We start from the raw sequence: 20,291 nt of genomic DNA, 5'->3' as shown, positions 1-20,291 counted from the left end.
AGACATACAGATGGCTAACAAACACATGAAAAGATGCTCAACATCACTCATTATTAGAGAAATGCAAATCAAAACCACAATGAGATACCATTACTCGCCAGTCAGGATGGCTGCTATCCAAAAGTCTACAAACAATAAATGCTGGAGAGGGTGTGGAGAAAAGGGAACCCTCTTACACTGTTGGTGGGAATGCAAACTAGTACAGCCACTATGGAAAACAGTGTGGAGATTTCTTAAAAAACTGGAAATAGAACTGCCATATGACCCAGCAATCCCACTTCTGGGCATACACACTGAGGAAACCAGATCTGAAAGAGACACGTGCACCCCAATGTTCATCGCAGCACTGTTTATAATAGCCAGGACATGGAAGCAACCTAGATGCCCATCAGCAGATGAATGGATAAGGAAGCTGTGGTACATATACACCATGGAATATTACTCAGCCATTAAAAAGAATTCATTTGAACCAGTCCTAATGAGATGGATGAAGCTGGAGCCCCTTATACAGAGTGAAGTAAGCCAGAAAGATAAAGAACATTACAGCATACTAACACATATATATGGAATTTAGAAAGGTGGTAATGATAACCCTATATGCAAAACAGAAAAAGAGACACAGAAATACAGAACAGACTTTTGAACTCTGTGGGAGAAGGTGAGGGTGGGATGTTTCAAAAGAACAGCATGTATACTATCTATGGTGAAACAGATCACCAGCCCAGGTGGGATGCATGAGACAAGTGCTCCAGCCTGGTGCACTGGGAGGACCCGGGGGAATCGGGTGAAGAGGGAGGTGGGAGCGGGGATTGGGATGGGGAATACATATAAATCCATGGCTGATTCATATCAATGTATGACAAAACCCACTGAAATGTTGTGAAGTGATTGGCCTCCAACTAATAAAAAAATAAAAATTAAAAAAAAAAAATGGATGAAATCTTTGGATAGATACCTTACCCAAAGAAATGAGTACACAAAAATATTTTCAACATCAAGTAATTATTAGAAAAATGCCAATTAAAATCACAATGAAAAGCTACTACGCATTAGAACATCTAAAATTAGAAAGGCTAACAAGTCAAGTTTTGGCAAGTGTAAAGCACTTAAACTCATATGCTGCTGTGGTAATGTAATATGATTCAACCGCTTTGGAAAACAGTTTGGCAATTTCTTAAATAAGTAAAGCGTACACCTACCATATGACCCAGACATTTCACTCCTAAGTATTTATTTACCCAAGAGAAACTAAAACATGTCTACACAAAGACTTACACATGAATGTTGATAGCAATTTTCCATCCCTGGGTCAGAAAGATCCCTCCGAGAAGGAAATGGCAGCCCACTCCAGTGTTTTTGCCTAGGAAATTCATGGACAGAGGAACCTGACAGCTACCATCCATGGTGTCACAAAAGAGTCGGACACGACTTAGTGACTAAACAACAGCAAAAACTGGACACACACAAATGTCCTTAAGTTGCTAACTATACATGTTTTGGCATATCTATAAGATGGAATACTATTTAGCAAGAAGAAGCCATGACTACTGATGCATACAGTAACATAGATGATTTTCACAAGAGTTATGTTAAGGGAAAAAAGCCAGAACCCACACCCAAATAAGAGTGTGTACTTTATGATTCCACTTATATGAAATTCTAGATGATGCAAGCTAATCTGTAGTTATAGGAGGGAATACAGAAGGTTATGAGTAAACTTTTGAGATTGGTGGATTTATTCATCATATTATCTCGATTGTGATGATCACTTCATGGGTATATATATATATATGTCAAAATTTAGCAAATGATACACTTGAAATATATGCTGTTTATTGTTTATCAATTGTACCTCAATAAAGATATTTAGGCTTCCCTGGTGACTCAGATGGAAAAGCGTCTGCCTACAATGCGGGAGAGCCGGGTTCGATCCCTGGGTCGGGAAGATCCTCTGGAGAAGGAAATGACAACCCACTCCAGTACTCTTGCCTGGAAAATCCCATGGACAGAGGAGTGTGGTAGGCTACAGTCCATGGGGTCGCAGAGTCGGACACGACTGAGCGACTTCACTTCACTTCTTCACTGCAAAGATATTTAAAAAATAAAAAAAAAGATTGCTCTCCTTTATTTATTGGCCTGTTTTAAAATAAAACTGCAAAGTATTACCATTAGAATGGCTTCAAAAAAATTCATTTCTTAGATTTCCTTTATTAAAGGAAAAATAGACTGGTGATAATAAAAGCATAAACTTACTTATAGTGCTTATACTCAACTGGATGCTGTTCTATGTTTGTTACATATTTAACTCATTTAATCCTTACAACAACCTACTGAGGCAATTATTATTATCATCCCCATTTTATGAATGAGGAAATTGAGGTATTGGGGCATTAAGTAACTTACCCAAAGTCAAAGCTAGGTAATGCCTTACCCAGAGTTGAATACAAGCAATTTAGCTCCATAATCTGCATGCGTATGTGCTCACCTCTTTGTGACTCCCTGGACTATAGCCTGCCAGGCTCCTCTGTCCATGGGATTTTCCAGGCAAGAATACTGGAATGGGTTGCCCTTCCTTTCTCCAGGGGATCTTCCTGACCCAGGAATCAAACCTGTGTCTCCTGAGTCTCCTGCATTAGTAGGCAGGTTGTTTACCACTGAGTCACCTGGGAAGCCCCACAATACTCTGTGGTTAAGGGAGGCAGTCAGTAGGAAGGTTCATAGGAAAGTTCTAGTTAAAGTGGCCCGTAGTACTCATTTTAGAAATACACATCACAATAACACTTCCTTCAGGGCAGAAACCTAAGTAACAAAGACTCTAAACTTAGAAGACCAGTGGTAAGGCTAGTTGTGACTATTGCAGCCTGAAACTGCTCATTCTTACCTGTAGATAAATAGGTATCTGCCAGAACTGGAGTGGTTACATTTGAGTCCATGTGGATAGGTTTCAGATTCTTCTATGCTTGTATTTTGATGAGTTCAGAGACATTTTAAGTTTCTGTCAAATTGTATCTGGTAGCTGTTCTTAGAGACTCATTCATAACTAGACTCATAAAACAGGAAAGAAAGAAAATGGCTAAATTCGTCATAATTTGTAATGTGTGATTGTGAAGGAATTTTACTACTGAAAATTTTAAATTTGGTTAGATTGTAGTAAGGAAAAGAGATGATGGGGCTTATGGTAGAATATACATTTCTTGAGTGACAAAGAATAATAATACCTCCTGAACACTTGTGAGAATTAAATGATGTTATTATATATAAAAGCTTTTTGAAAATTGCAGTACATTATGCAGATTTTCATTTTATGCAAAAATAGTTATATGGAAGTACTTACAGCCAAATTAAGTTTTTATCCTGTCTAAATCCATCATATATGTATCTAGAATAGTTGATTTATAAGTAGCTCTGAATTCTCTAGTCAGAAATAGAAATCATTTGCATATTTGAAATCTGTATATTATCCAGATCTTTTGCAAGATTTTCCTTGTAATATCTTTTCTTTGGTAGTATGTACTCCATTTCCCATCTGGTACTTAGAAAGCATGCATAATATTCAAATTTTATATAATAAACATGTAAATAATTGCTCAGATCTTTTAAAAGTAACTTAAAAAATGATATTATGACTTCATGTCTTTAATTCTTTAGTACCAACAAAAGCAAGACCAAGATGTTAAGCAAGTTGAACACAAGCCAGTTCAAAGTCGTTTAATACGTGTAAGAAATAAATCTGATATTTCACTTTCACAGCAGCAAGGTAAGATTAGTTTTCTTGTAATAGTAGTTTGATACTTGTGATACTGAACAAATAAATACATAATGAGAATTCTTTACTTTATATGTCTTATTATCTCTAGGGTTTTGTTATTGTTTTTTCACATTTAGTCCATTGGGGTTAAGACTCTCATCCTGTATTTGAGTATATATTTGTTAGTTCTTTTGATCAGTAAATACTATTTCTAATAGATTTTTAAAACTCTTAGGTAGTATTTTTCTTTTAATCTTATTTTTTGTTTCTTGTACAATTGAATGACAGTATCTTTTTATCTATGTAAAAGTCTGTATCATGGTTGTCTGTTTTAAATTTTGATAAAGGCAGCAGTTATGGATATTCAGGAGCTTTGTAAAGGCTGTTTATATTGTGTGGTGATTTGATTAACAGGTACAACTTATAAAACAAAGGACTCTCATGTTAAATGCTATCATATGAATGAACTTTTCTTTATTGCTTGATTAACAAAATGATGTGGCTGAATGATTCTATACTCAGTATCACAGCATTGTGATGTTGTCTTTATGTTTTTGCACGGTTGCTTTGTTTGCCTTCTTGCTTCTTAGTCATTTAAATTTTATATAACTTAAATTCTGAAATTTGGCAGAAGAAATTAAGATGTCTTTTGTTTAAAAATTCTTCGACCTGCAAAAGTGTTAGGAATATTTTGAGCAGTAGAAAATTTTTTTCTTTTTTTTTTTTTTGCTTTTGTATTTGTGTTTTTTTTAGCTCATGTATTGAATGCCAGTCTAATTGCAAAGGTAACAGCACTTGGCATTTTGGGGAAGACCTACATGAGAAAGAGCTTAAGATTATGTTATTTATGTTTTTACTTTTCTGTTTGTTTTCTCTTCCTTTCTTACTCCAGCTTTTCAGAACTTTGCCCTCCTGACCACTTTTTAAAACTTAACAATGGTACAGTAATGTTAGTTATTATGTTGATATTATATTTTAGAACCCTATGGAAAATTGCCTGTAAAACTTTCCTCATTGTATTAAATCATGACTATGTAGATATGAGCAAAGGAATATGTCTAAAATAGTATCAGGACTGCCTTGATGTCCTACTGAATTCTGTTACCACTCATGGCCAATGACTATATATTTAATTTAGTTTTCTAAAAAAAATACATATTTCTTAAATGTATAAATGAATTTTATCTCCTTGGAGAAGGTTGTATGTAATAAAACGATCACTTTTCTCAGCTAATAAGGAAAATATATTTGGGAATTTTTTTTTTTTTTTTTTAGTTCTACCACTTTATTGCTACCAACCCATTTCCCTCCACCCTCGTGCACACATGCTCAGTCATGTAATCCCATGGACTTCAGCCCTCCAGACTCCTCCGTCCATGGACTTTTCCAGGCAAGAATACTGGAGTGGGTTGCCATTTCCTTCTCCATATTTGGGAATATTTTAAAGGTAAATCTCTTTAGGAAAGTGACATTGTTTTCAGTTTCATGTATATGAGTGGCCACAAGATGGCAATATTTAAATTTTTGTTGACTTAGAACAATATCATTAAATAATGTCCAATTAACATTTAATGTCAATAAAAATAATAAAATAAAAATAAAAGAAGCCAGTGTGTTAGCTAGTGATGCAGTTTTGTTTAGAAAGAATTTAGAATAATTGGATTTAATATGTGTAAAAATTATTTTCATTTAATTTTACATCTAATACAAAGAATCCGCCTGCAATGCAGGAGATCCAGTTTGATTCCTGGGTGGGGAAGATTCCCTGGAGAAGAGGTAGGCTACCCACTCCAGTATTCATGGGCGTCCCTGGTAGCTCAGATGGTAAGGAATCCACCTGCAATGCAGTTCCATCCCTGTGTTGGGAAGATCCCCCTGGAGGAGGGCATGGCAGCCCACTCCAGTATTCTTGCCTGGAGAACCTCCATGGACAGAGGAGCCTGGTGGACTACAGTCCATGGGCCACAAAGAGTCAGACGCAACTGAGTGACTAAGCACAGTTACAGTATAATACAGAAGTTAGGGGAGCAGGCCTATGTCAGCTTTAACCAAGACAAATAAATACCCAGTGGGCTACATTTCAAATAGGAGCCGAGTGTTTCACTCTCTAATTGATATAGATCTCCCTACTAAATATTTTTTGAATGAATATGATTCCTTTGGCAATAGTCAGTTACAACTTTTTTCCCCATAAATTTTGTGGGTTTTTTTCCTCTGATAAAACTCTGATACGTTGCCAAATGTTTCAGAGACTAGGAAAGTCAGAGTGCCAAAATAATCCTCTAGGGCTTTCAGGACTTTGACTGACCTTGAAGGAATTCAATCCTATCTTTCATACACAAAGGGTCTTGAAGATAATGAAGGAAATTCACCTTATCACAAGGGAATCAAAACCACATCTTTTCTGGAAGATAAATTCTTCTAGGAATACTTGAACCCAAAATTATGGCTGTTTCAGGAAGAAGTATCATGTATTTCACTTTGATAAATGTATAGTAGTTTTATATATGTGTGTGTGTGTGTGTGTGTGTGTGTGTGTGTGTGTGTGTGTATCAAGAAACCAAGCCAAAAAAAATGAAAAAGAAACCAAGGCATTTACTAGCAATAGTGGTAGTTTTTCAGTGATCATCCATTAAAAATTGACTGAAGATAATGGTAGAACAATTCTAGCACTAAGCTTCTGGGAAATCTGTAAAGACAAGCTTTCTCCTCTCCCCTGGATTATTACTTGCAAATTTTAACCCAAAAGAGAAAACTTGAATTGAGTTCTGAAAGATGATATCTTTGGAGTCTAAAACTCTTGGCATTGAATTCATTGAATGTATTTTTGATCACATGATATCACTTATCTGATTCTAAGCCCTGATTAATTATCTAACAGTTTTATAGTGAAAGCAACTTTTTAATAATTTAGCAACTCATTTTTTCCCCTTTCACTGTGCAACTTAGCTTTCCTCAGTACAAATGAAGTATTTGTATTTAAATTCATGTATTTGTTATGAACCCAGGAACAATTAAATTCTGTTGTGATATATTAAAATAGTCCACTTTAAAAAATATTTTTCTTTAGTTTTTCTCTTAAAATTTTAAGAACTTCATAGTAAATAATAAATTAGAAAGTCAAACATGCTTTACTAGAGTCTATGGGAAAAAATTAGAGTATATGTTTTGTGGTTAAATAGTTGTCAAAGGTGTTTAAAATTACAGCCTTCTTCAGTTTTCTTATTTATAAATGATATATGTTGCTCAGAAAATATGTATCAAAGTGCTAAAAGTAATTAATGTAATTATAATAATTTATCAAAATCTGGTTACTTTTTTGTGGGAAATCACAGATAGATTTCTTTTTTTTACGTTATGTATTGAATTGGGTTTCCCTCGTGGTAAAGAATCTACCTGCAGTGCAGGAGACTTAGATTCCATCCCTGGCTTGGGAAGATCCTTTGGGAATGGCAACCCACTCCAGTATTCTTGCCTGGAGAATTCCACGGGCGGAGGAGCCTGGCAAACTACAGGCCATGGGGTCACAAAGAGTCGGCTCAATGGATATGAGTTTGAGCAAACTCCAGGAGATAGTGAAGGACAGAGAAGCTTGGCATGCTGTAGCTCATGGGGTCGCAAAGAATCAGACATGACTTAGCAACTGAGCAACACCAACAAATGTCTTGAATTTAATTCCTTTACATGTTAGCACCTTTTATACCTCACTACAGTGATTGTACTTCAGATATGTGAGAATTAGGAAATTCAAAGCTTATATATATTTGGAAGCTTTTTCTAACCACATGTGCAAATGAAAATTTTTGCCTTTGTATTTGAAATATAGTTAAGTTACAATAGATCTCAGAATTACAATTGATTTTAGTAATTTTAAAATCACAGTTAAAAGTTTGTTTAATTGATTTTTTTCTCATAATGTATGACAGTAATTTAAAAACCATGTGTGTAGATCTCTGATAGGGTTCCTGGAAGAAGTGGCACAGACTAACAAGTCTGCCCCAAATCTATGTAACCAAATGTTTAACAAGCATAATCTGAGTAAATGTGTTTTTTTTTTTTACAAATCCATGCTATTACTGATTAATAAAACAGAAATTCACTTTAAAATGTTGCTGAATGTGGGGTTTCTGTTTTCCCCTAGGAGGAGGAAGGTGGAGAGTGTCACTTCTAACTATAATAAAATGTCAGATGAACTATAAAATCATAACATTTCTTGAACCAATCAGATAGCTTATAATGTAGAGCAAGTGGCTTAAAGTCCACAGAAAGGCAGACTTCTCCAAAGAGATGGGACACAGGAACTGTGTCACCAGAGACTGTGTCACAACATAGTCACAGGCACCAGACAAGCAGATAAAGATGTGTTTGACTTTTCTTTAATGAATTGCTAAAGGCCAAGCATAGAGCCATTGGTAGCTACTGATATAAAAGTAGTCATTTTTAATATTTTTCAAAAGTTATAGAAATTCCAGAAAATGTTCTTTGCACTAAAAGAAATCACATACCCAATAGTATTCATTCTGTACTCTCTCCTCCCCCCAGTTCCTGGCAACTACTAGTTTACTTTCTATCTCTATGGATTTACCTATTCACATTTTATATAAATGGAATCATATAGTATGTAGGTTTTGTGTCTGTCCTCTTTAACATGTTTTCAAGGTTCATTCATGTTGTAGAGAATATCATTACTTCATTCCTCTTTATAGCTCAATAATGTTCCATTGTATATTCATTCTTAGGTCATTATTTTTAGCACCCTTTTTGTGTAAAGGACTGGGAAGGTACTTTGGAGTTAGAGAAAGAAATAAAACAAAGCATCTTCTCTCAAAGGATAAGAAAAAGGAGTTGTTTGAGAAAAAGAATTTCTTTAAAACACTGCATCTCAGAAATAATTTGTTGGAATGCTATTAAATATAAAAAGACAAACATCTTTATGTAATCACACTGTCAAATTGTCACTTTTTTCTTACAGTGCTGAAAAAATAAACATATGGCAGCAAGTGTGTTAGGTCAACTTGCTGGTTGTCTTTATGTATATACATTTCTTACATTTTATGTGAGAATGTTTGGATGGAGGTGGGGACATAAGCCATGCGAGAAAAGACACTCTTCTGGCACGTTAGTGGATTTTTAGCATAGATTATTATTTCCACTGTTCCTACCAGACAGAATTTGCATCTTTTATTTAAAAATAGAAATATATGTGTGTATATATGTTATATATGTGTGTGTGTGTGTGTGTGTGTGTAATCTGAGAGATAAATGTGCATAACTAAGGCTAAGAAGATTGATGGAGAAAATCTATTGCAAAAGACACTGAAAATTATTCAGGGATTCGCATAACATTTTTACTTGTTGCTAAAGTAATTTCACTTTCTATGTCGGAGTATTTTAATTATGGAAATTATTTACTTTTCTTATTGTTATAGAATTAATGATACATTGTGTATGAAGCACATAGATTTTTCTCAAGTCTTTGATAGTAAACGTGTCTCATCAAAAACATATACTAGGGTTGTTCTGAAGACTTGCCAGTATTCCAGAAACCTGTGCAATTCTTTCATTGTTCTTAGCCAGATTTCCTAAAACCTAACTTTAAAGTTTTTATGCTGTTGTTTATAGAAATCAAATTGATATAAAACATAATTTAAATTATTCATTAAACTTAGTAGCCTTTTTATTTAGCAGCCATTAAATAAAATTTAACCTTCCAAAATAACCACAGAGGTAAATGTAGATTTGATAATATCCTCGTATTTTAATATCAGTGAAATGCTGAACTAGGAGTAGGAAAATCGCATGCAGTCAGATGAATGACCTTTGGTTCTGTTGAACTGGGAATGATCCCTCTGCTACCAAGAACCAAAGGTTATAATTCTGATTAGTGATAGCATCTGATCTTCTTACTCCAGATGTAGTAGTATTTCTATTATACTACATTACCCTCTTCCAAGTAACACTAACTACATTGACAAGTTAGTGTATTACAGATGATTTTCTTCCAATCAACAGAATAATCATTCAGATTTTTTGTGATTTTAGTTTTATATAAATACAATACAAATTAGACTATTTCAATCAATGGTTGGAAATAGTCTAATATTTTACTAAGCCAGTGATAGTGAAAGTTGCTCACTTGTGCCTGACTCTTTGCGACCCCATGGACTCTACAGTCCATGGGATTCTCCAGGCCAAAATACTGGAGTGGGTAGCCTTTCCCTTCTCCAGGGGATCTTCCCAATCCAGGGATCGAACCCAGGTCTCCCGTATTGCAGGCGGATTCTTTACCAATTGAGCCACAGGGGAAGCCCTCTACTAAGCCAGCTGTCCCCTAAATAAAAGAGAAACTGGATTGTTTCAATTCAGAATTAATTAGAACAGAGAAGTAATATTTTTATACTTACAGGATGTACTGTCACTTGATAGTTTTAGTCTTTAATACAGTGTCTTTCAAATTTTGACTCAGTCTCCTGCATTTCTAATTTAAAATGTAGATTCCCAGTTTAACCCTGAGACTGAGTCTAGACCTGGCAATCTGAATGCTAAACTAGCGCCCCTGGTCCTGCTGATGAGGAAAGAGGACCACCCTTTGCGAAACATTGCCTAACGACTCTAGGTGTTCATGCTGATGTCTGTTCTGCAGTAGAATTAGAAGCACTACAGCATAGAGCTTATACTCTGGACTCAGACTTCCTGAGTTCAAATTTCAACTCTGCTGGCTATTCACTAGCTGGTGACTTTGGGCAAGATTCTTAACCTTTCTGTGCTCTTCTCATCTGTAATGGAGTATCTGTCCGGAAGATTGATTGATAGCTTGGGTGAAGACAGTAGTGCATGTAGAACAGGACTTACACATATTATGAAAATATTAGTTATCATTGGCGTGACTGTCCCCAGGATGACTCTTCTTTTTGAATACGCATGTTGTAATCAGCTCTTCTTTAACAGATAGGTATCGAATCTGCACTGGTCCTGAGCTTTAAGGACGTTGGTGAGAAAATGCTAGAGATGGTACAAGTTCTATATAGTGTTGAGATAAATTGACTTACAACAATTTTTTTTATTCTTCAGTGAATTGTATTTAAGATAATTTCTATTTACTAAACCTAGGATTGTTTTACAAAATTTTTTTTATTGATCTGCATATTGGACAGCTAAATATAGTGAAGCTTATTAACCAGGGTGATAATCTTATCTATTGACAAATGAGTGTTGTAGTGAATTGCATTGTCAGTAATTCTCTCATTTTTAAATCTGAGAGAAACTGATAATGCAAGAGCTTAGTAATCATTTATGAGCTGTGGCATCCTGATTAAAAGTAAGGGTTAAAATTAGGGGCCATGGTGGGTATACATAAAAGTATTAAAATGGTTAAATTTCATGGCAAAAAAACCCTATAACTCAAATGGCAAAAGGCACTATAATTTCATTGTCCATCCTGGAAACCCTCCTCATATATTCTTGAGAAACATTTTTCTCCTTTTTATTGTACTTACATATTTTGTTTTATTAAATTAATACTTTACTGTTTCTTATCCATTGTACTTTTGCTTTTTACCAGTACTAACACTATTATTATTGATGTTATATAGAATAAGGTTTTATTTATGTAACATGCCCTCAGTTTTTGCCTTTGGGCTCAGCCTTTCCACTATGCCTATTCTAAAGAAAGATCTATCATCATCCAGGTATGCTTAATACTACTATGTTTATTACAGAATCATGAAAACAAAACTTTTCAGTGGAAAAACTCTCCCAAGATTGTTCTGTGCTATAAAAAACAACATTGGTGAAGTAAAGGCCATATTTTTAACCATGTAATTCATACGTAAATATGTAATGCAGGCCTATGACAGATTTCAAAGATGTGTTCTACCAAAGCAAACCTGTAGTGATTTAGAAGCACAAATGAGATCATAGATACTGTTTGGAGATGGGAGTGACAGATTAAAATTTAGGCGCTTAGGACTATGAAGTTTTCTAGGCAAGTCTTACTGATTTTGAGCAGTGTTTATGAAGAAGAAACTTTAAGGGAATTATCTTTAAACAGAGTTTTCATTGCTGGTCTAGGGGGAGTTCAACTTACTGCCTCTCTCATTTCCCTTTCCGACATAAAGTCAACTCCATTAAGGAATAGAAGGGATGACTTTTGGACTTCTGTGATGTTGTTCGGGAGCAATGGAGTACTCATCAGCTGGAACTAAGTTTTCTGAGACGGCTTTTTATTGCCTTTCATACTCTCTAGCTTTTCTTTTCTCCGTAGAAACTTCAGTTTGTGGGAGAAATTGCTGGGGAATAATAAGTGGTCCTTGGAGTATAGGGATAGTTGTCTTACTCATTACAGAGCGTAATACTTTTGTCTTTCTTCCCCTAACTGACCTGGCCGGGTTGGTAACGGGGCAGGAGGCAGATGTTGTGGGGCAGTTAGTGTATCATTAGTGGAGCCGCTTCAGTCATGTATTCTTTCTCCCACCTGTACTGCAACCTCCATTTACTCAGTCCTGTTTTTCTTGACTGGCTATTCCTCAGGCCCTATATTTTGCCTGATCTATATGGTTAACTCATGTAAATACTGTCTTATAACCATCCAAGAGCTCTATGTCTCTTTGATCTGTGTTAATCCCCATTCTCTGATTTTTGTTCTTGGTCATGAAATTCTAATGGTGTTGATGCAGTTTGTAAAATTATAACCTGTTAGCAAACTGTGCTCTGGGGCTTGAATGGAAGTTTGGCTGTTCCCCAGTAATACTTTTATTAATTTCATATGGATTTTGGCTCCAAAATAACATCTATTCTAGCCCTTCTCCTCAAACCCTTAATCCCAATGTTATCCCCTCAGTTTTCTTTTAATATATGCTTTTGCTTTTCTAAATTCTACTCTTTCAAATATATTTCCAAAATTCTACTCTTTCATTTATAGCTACTCTAGCTCCAAGTTCTTACGACTCTACGTTAATCTTTTCATTTTTTTTTCTTTTTGGATTCAAGAAAGAATAGTGCTTTTACCTCCTTGAAGGTAACTCTTCTACCTGCAACTTTGATTCCCATCTCATTTCTATTCTTGACAAAGGGAGAGGGAGAAAGATAAAATCCTGAGAGATGAAAAGGGTAAGTGCAGAGAAAGAAAGGGAAGGAATAGGAAGAAGGGGAAAGGTCTCACTTTGAGAGAGTAGAGGGGAAAGGAAAGGGTAGGAGGGGAAGGAGCAGGGGGGCAAGGGAATGATTGTGGAATAAGAAGAATCATTCATTCTTATGTGCAGAATGAAGGTGGGCTCAATGATTCTTCAGGTCAGCTGTAGCCACAAATACTTCTTAATTCTATTTCTTCTCAACCCTCATCCTACCCTTCACATGCCTTTCTCAGTGTCTTCACTTGGAAATGTTCCCTCCCCTGCCCTCCTTTACCACCTTTCCATCCTCGAAACAAACATTCTTGGTCTACTCTGTGTCCCTGAAGGGCCTATGCTGTTTGGTATATATTTCAATTTTAGCCCTTGCATCATACCTTGCAGGATTATTTCCTTAGAGCCCCTCTCTTTCTCTGGAAAGTAAATTTCTTAGAGACAATGGCCTCGTTTCATTCATCTCTGCACCACCTGCTCTCTAGCACAGCTCCATAAATGGTAGGTTTCCAGTAAGTGTTTATTGGATCAAATGTATGAGGTAGTCCTATTCTCCCATCTAGTGCAGGGCCCTTGTTAACAGTTTTCTTTCTTTTTCTATTCATTCTTGAGTAGTTGCTATGGGCCAGGTATTGTTCCAAACCTTGGAGAGAGTGTGGTAAATGTAACAGGTGAAATCCTTGCTTTCACAGAGCTTATATCCTTGTATACATAATAGAAAGAAGTAAATTAATTTACAGCAATCTCAGATGATGTTAAGTGCTGTGAAAAACATAAAGGGTTTTTAGAAGACTCCTAGGCGTCAGCAGGCAAGTGCGGAGTGACCAGTACTGCGGGAAAGTCACCACTTTGCAAGCATCCTGGTAAAGACGAGATGGGGCAGGGGTCACCAGTGAATGCTACATGTACAGTAAATTTTAATGAGGGGCAGGATATATGCATGGTCTTAAAGTGTCTCCTCACAGAAAGGAAAATGTAGGATAGTACCCTGATGGGATGATCAAAATTAGTGCAACCACAGAGGGGCAGTTGAATACTGTGTGCGTCCAGTTGGGATAGCTGAGACCTAACCTGCATATGGTCGTGGGGAAACACCATACCAACCTAAACACAGGGGAAAGTTAACCACTTATGGATCTGGGCAAGTGAGATATAGGTATTCTTTATATTAGTCTTGTAACTTTTCCCCAAGATTGAAATTCTTTCCAAATAAAAAGCTAAACATTTTTGAAAGGTATTCTTTATTTTAAAAATAATGTCTGTCAATTTGTATTTCTATTAGTCTCAATTAAGAAGGACATAAAGCGGAGTGATAGATAGTGAAGGAAGCAGGGTAAGTGGTTTTGCTTCTTTAGATCATTTGGTTAGGGGAGCCCTTTTTGAAGGAATGGCATTTCCACATAGAATGAAGGGAAGGAGAAATGTTGCAAACATTTGGGGAAGAATATTCCATGTAGAAATATGAAGGAAAAATGAAGGTGTTAAGGTGGGAATGAACTTGCCCAAGGAACAACAAGGCCATTGTGGCTGGAGCGGAGTGTGCAAGGGAACTGTGGTAGGAACTGAGACAGGAGATGTAGGCTGCAGATCATGTCGAGCTCTGCAGACTCTGAGAAGGAATTTGGATTTCAGTCTGAGTATGATGAGAATAAAGATAAGTTGCAGGACCATAAAGAAGGCAGAGCACCGAAGAATTGAACCGTGGTGCTAGAGAAGACTCTTGAGAGTCCCTTGGACAGTGAGGAGATCAAACCAATCAATCCTAAAGGAAATCAACCCTGAATCTTCACTGGAAGGACTGATGCTGACGCTGAAGATCCAATGCTTTGGCCACCTGATGCAAAGAGCTGGCTCATTGAAAAAGACCCTGATGCTGGGAAAGATTGAAGGCAGAAGGAGAAGAGGGCGACCGAGGGTGAGATGGTTGGATGGCATCACTGATTCAATTGACACAAACTTGAGCAAACTCCAGGAGACGGTGAGGGACTGAGAGGCTTGGCATAGTGCAGTCCATGGGGTTGCAAGAATTGGACATGACTTGGCAACTGAGCAACAACAAATGATGAGGATCCTATGGAGGGTTTGAGCTAGGAAATGACAGACTTTAATGTACATTGTTAAAAGTTTCCGCCAGCTTCTTGATGGAGAACAGACCTCAGGGAGACAGTGGTGGAAATAGACTAATTGGAAGTGTGTGACTGTCCCAGTGTTCCAAATGAGAGGTGATGGTGGCTTGGACCCTGGTGGAGGTGTCATGGTGGCCAGGTTAAGGCTATGTATTGATGGCATATACCTAATAGAGCTGAGGAATAAGTTGATTTCAAAAATTACTTCCTAAGGCAGATTAGATGTAGAGTGTAATTGAAAGCAGAGTCAAAGATTAGTTACTTCTAAATTTCTGGCCTGAAAATTACTGGTTGAATGATAGTGCTACTTATTAAAGTTAGGAAGATTGAGGTGAAAATCAGCCATTCTGTGTAGGGCACATAGATTTTGAGAAGCCTAATAAAACTCCAAGTGATAGGCAGTTTGTTACTAGAACTCAGTGAAGAGGTTGGGACTGGAGATAAGCTGAGAGCTGACAGTGTAGATGCTGTTTAAAGTTGTGGGTATGGATGATATCACCCAAGGATTAAGTACAGAAAGGGGATGGGAGCATCCCTGGATTAAAATCTTGGACATCTTCAAGATTTAAAGATAGAGAAGGAGAGGGAGCCAGCAAATGAGACATTAGACCCAGTAAATGGTTATCTCACAATATCGGGAAGCACCCTTGTTTGCTGTACATTTTATTGATGGAAAGCACTAATTATTCTTACTGAGTTAACATTTGCCTCTTATAACTTCTCACTTATCGGTTCTAGTTCTGTCCTATTGGGTGTCAGAAACCAGTCTTTCAATGGAACAATCTTTCAAATATTTGATAACAGTTATAATCCAAAATCTACATGCTGTGTTCCTTTTGTGTTCAGCCTCTCAGTCGTCTGCGGCTCTTGGTGGCCCCATGGACTGTAGTCCGCCAGGCTCCTTTGTCATTGAAACTTCCCAGGCAAGAATACAGGAGTGGGTTGCCATTCCCTGCTCCAGGGGATCTTCCCACTCAGGGATCAAACCTGCATCTCTTGCATCTCCTGCATTGGCAGGTGATTTTTCATTAGTAGTGCTACTTGCCCATGTTGCCCATGTTCCTTTTACTATTTCTTATGTTGTTTCCAAGCTCTTTACTGGTTTGATCACACTCTAGTCAATCTATCCTGCCTAGAGTTGCACTAGGATAGAACACAGTCACTGCCAAATAGGATAGATTTGTTTCTTCCACCAAACCTACAGTGATGAAACTAAAGTCTTGGACATCTTCAAGATGTAAAGGTAGAGAAAGGAGAGGTGCTTTATAGATGACAAAAAACTCTCATGCGTTGCAGTTTTCATTCTCACAGTAAACTGGTGAATATGTAACATGTTTTTATTAGCGTTGTTACACAGATGAGAAAACTGAGCTTTCAGATAGGTTACGTAACCCCACTACTCTTGATTGTCTCACTGTTCACAGAAGTTGTTAAAAACTGGTTTAATACTGAAGTTTTTGTTGTTCTAATAAAGCTAACCAAAATTTTTTTCAGCAGCTTGGTGTCAAGCTGAGTTTTCTACTTTCTGTAGTTGATTTTTTAAATCATAATATTCCTCAACTTTAATATTACCCTGAGAAATTTCTCAATTGGTCTTCCTATATTCATTTTGCTCCCCCGTTTTATCCACCCAGAGCAAGAGTCACTGTTTAAAATATTAATCAGATCACTTGACTCATTGCTCAGACCCCTCCAAAGACTTCTTTTTGCACCAGCCTGGAGCCCAGACTCCACATCATATCCTAAAAAGTTCTGCCTGATCTGGCCCTTGTTCTTGGAAATCATTTCAAGATCTGTTTATCAGATAAAAATAGTTAATGCAGTTGCTTGTTTTTTTCATACATATATGTAGGTGTGTATATATATACCCATAAAAGTAAAAATGGGCAATGTCCGAAGAAATTTATATCAGTATACCTAATAATAAAAATGACACCAACTCCTTTTTCTTCATGGGTTAATCCAAGATCTAAGAAATACATTTACTAATAAATCCCAGACACTCTACCTTTGTTAATCATTTTATTAGAGTTAATTCCATGTGTTTAGAAAAACTTTTAGCAGAATTGATACATTTATTCTTAATTCCTTTTGTATAAGACCAATTTTTTCATGTTTTCCTTTCCTTACTATATGGGAATTCAGCTTATAAGCACGACCTGATTTTTGGATTTGATGATTAAATTTAGTCAAAACCATCATTCAGTACTGTTGCCAGTAATTTAGACTGTAAAACAATGTGTGTGAATGTGTGTGCATGAACAGCAAAGTGGAGGGGCCAGGGCAGGGGGATGCCCATGGCTGGAAATGCTGATGACTGCATTTAGTCTCCACATCAGGCTGTTACTCCACTTCTGTTTCTCTGCTTTACTTCAGAAATGCCTTGCAAAGGATGAAAGATCTAATGCAACAGGAAAGATGTCATTCAATGTTTGGCCTCAGTTTTTAGGGGTGGGAAGCATAAAAATAATAATCAGGATAGTGCATCAAATGCAAATTGGGAAACCTGGGTTGTGTCTCAAGTATCACAGTAATTTTCACAATTCCACAAATTCATGTCTTCTAAGAAACCATTTTTTATTATAAAGATACAAAATAGATTTACTGTTTTATACTATTTTATATTTTATTTTATGTATATTTTATATTATAAAATATGTTCAAATAATTGCGTGAAAAGTGCTGTTACTTTCGGTTTCTTTGATGGGCTACTTGTTTATCACCTAAGAATAGTGATTACACATATAAGGCTTTCTTGGGTGTGTTTTTTAAATTAGTAGCAAATGCAGAGGCCCAAGTTGTGCTGGAATTTCCAGTGGAAAATATGCAGTTACCTATGAATTATTTTAAGCTAGAATGCTATTTACTATCTTTCAGAATAGCAGAACAGATGACTATTGTGGAATATATGCCTATAGAGTCTTAAAGTGAAATGTTATTGCCGAAAGTTATCTTAAAATCAAACTGTTAATCTTTATTATATTGTCAACTTAAGATGGACAGGTACCAAAAAAAGAAAGATGAACAGGTACTTGTTAGTGTGATGACACTTACGCAGTTTAAGTCTGTAGAGAACTCTGGCACTTTTTTGCTGTGAAGATAATTACAATAATACTGTCCCATCTAAAAAAGTCAGAAAAAATCATTTAGGTAGAAATGTAGTTCCAGGAGCCTATGATTATTGCCTTCATGTTTTTCTTCCTACATTAAAACAAATCAGACTTAGGAAGTCATGGAAATATTATGTTGGATATTTCCTAATTGCTGTGTCAGCATAATCAATCATTTTCTAAATTTTCCAATTTCTTGAAATAGCTTAACCTATGTTCATGGCACTTTACAGGAAGCAGCACAAAATTAGTTTCTATGTCCTCATATATTTCTCTCAGTGTCATAAAAGTATTTATTGTATAAATGAAATATTTGTCTATGGCAGAAAGGCCTGTACACCAAACTGCAATTAATGAATATAAGAATTAGAAAGCAAAACTTTGTTTAGTCTGAGGAAAAACAATTCTTTAAACTGTAACCACATGACTGTTTCTTGTTTGCATCAACTCTGGGTGACTGTTATTGTCTTCTGTGAATTCTCTGGGGCAAGGGCCTGACTTTGTTGAATGAGCCAATTGTTTTCCTTTGTGTTGCCCATCTAGTAAGTTCCCATCTGGTTTGTATCAGACTGTTTTCACAGCCAACAACGGCTGTCTTCTCTATATCCTGACACTTCAGGGCCCCACGCTATCAAAGCGCTGCTGCCCGGGCCTTGCTGGCAGGGCCCCTACAGCTGGCCTCGCAGCTTGGAACTATTACCCAGAGTGACGGTAACATAGACCTTGGACTGGCCCTCATTCCCATCGGTGTCGTGTGTACATGAGCAGAAATCCCCCTTGCCTCCCTTCCCCCAACCCTGAAACTTACTAGTCAACAGAAAATCTTTAAAGCTCTAATTTTAGGATATGAAATGGTGTTGTTCTTATTTTCTAGTGGCTTCCTGTATTTGAAAGCTCATTTTTCATTCTTTCACTCTTTTTTTCAAGTTACCAGGTCTGGCCTTGGGGGAAGTGAACTGGTCACTGTGTCACATTTAATTTTTGTTCCCAAATTTAGTTAGGAGTGACTAGATATGGCAAAATCCACTGTAAAGGCTATACAAATAATACACTGTATTTTTAGTGATAGTCACAGACCATAGTTTGAGAGAAGTTTTCATTAGAAAGAATTTCCATTTCAGAAAATGAATTTTCTGTTCGTAAATTATAAAAACACTCAGATTCAAACTGTTAAGTAAATATTAGGGACATACTTTACTTTCAGCTTTGTTTGCTATCAAACATTGTTTATAAGGATGTGATAACAGTGACCTTCTAAACAATCTGTGGCCTCGTGTGATTCAAGTTATAGGAGTTACTATTGATTAAGAGCTATAGTTGAGTTTAAATGTCATTATGATGTCATTGCTTTATAGATATAAGCTGAAAGAGCAAACTTTTTTTTGTAGTCAAAATAAGGAAATAAGTGGCTTTTACAAAATGTATTGATATTTTAGAAATGCTTTCAAGATTAGTTAAAATGAGATTAGTTTGAGCTTTCAATTAAATTGAGTGGCTCGTTGTTGTAGCATCAGGTATCCTAGGTCGTAAGTCAAACTAGACTTGTGAGAGTCAAACAAGAACAACCACGACAACAGCCAGAACTTACCTTCTGCTTCTGAATGAAATGGCAGCCCACTCCAGTATTCTTGCCTGGAGAGTTCCATGGACACAGGAACCTGGTGGGCTACAGTCCCTGGGGTTGCAGAGTCAGATACTACTAAGCGACTTTTGCTTTTTTTCCACTTTCTGAGTGATTTCAGCTCACAGTTGTTTCAGGATTTTAAGAAGAGAAATAGGAATTTGTCTTTATAGTTAGCAGTGTGGCCGGCTGCCGATGTTTACTTGATGTGAAAGGCTACCTGGTAGTTAGTTATGTGGCATTTTCATTCATTGGAAAACAGTTTAAAACAGTAAGATGAAACTAACCTTTTAATTGATGAAACTAACCTGTTGAAGTTTTTTCAACTTCAACTTTTTATGGAAGTGTAATATACATACAGATAAGTATGCATAGCTCTACAGCTGAAAGAACTTTCAGAAACTGAGCACACTTTGGTCTTCAAGAAACAATATTGCCAGCATCCCCAAAGTCCCTTCACGTTCCCTTTCAGACACAGCTTCCACCCCCGAAAAGATAACCACCGTTCTGACTTTTGTTATGTTCTGACTTCTAGCAGCATAGATTAGTTCTCTTGGCTTTGTA

The 20,291-nt window shown here is 36.5% G+C and overlaps 1 protein-coding gene across 3 annotated transcripts in view; it reads left to right on the top strand.

Annotated features, from left to right (window-relative positions):
• Positions 1-20,291, top strand: part of KIAA0586 (KIAA0586 ortholog) — a 124,318-nt gene that overhangs the window by 90,956 nt on the left and 13,071 nt on the right. For all 3 annotated transcript variants that reach the window (XM_061156959.1, XM_061156957.1, XM_061156958.1), the window contains one exon: positions 3,649-3,757. In XM_061156959.1, the coding sequence (XP_061012942.1) occupies positions 3,649-3,757 (109 nt within the window). The remainder of the gene's footprint in view (positions 1-3,648; positions 3,758-20,291) is intronic.

Source organism: Dama dama, chromosome 12 (genome assembly GCF_033118175.1).
Source record: "Dama dama isolate Ldn47 chromosome 12, ASM3311817v1, whole genome shotgun sequence".
Classification (NCBI taxonomy): Eukaryota; Metazoa; Chordata; class Mammalia; order Artiodactyla; family Cervidae; genus Dama; species Dama dama.
Note: the sequence above shows the minus strand (reverse complement) of the source record. Positions and strands in the feature narration are given on the sequence as shown.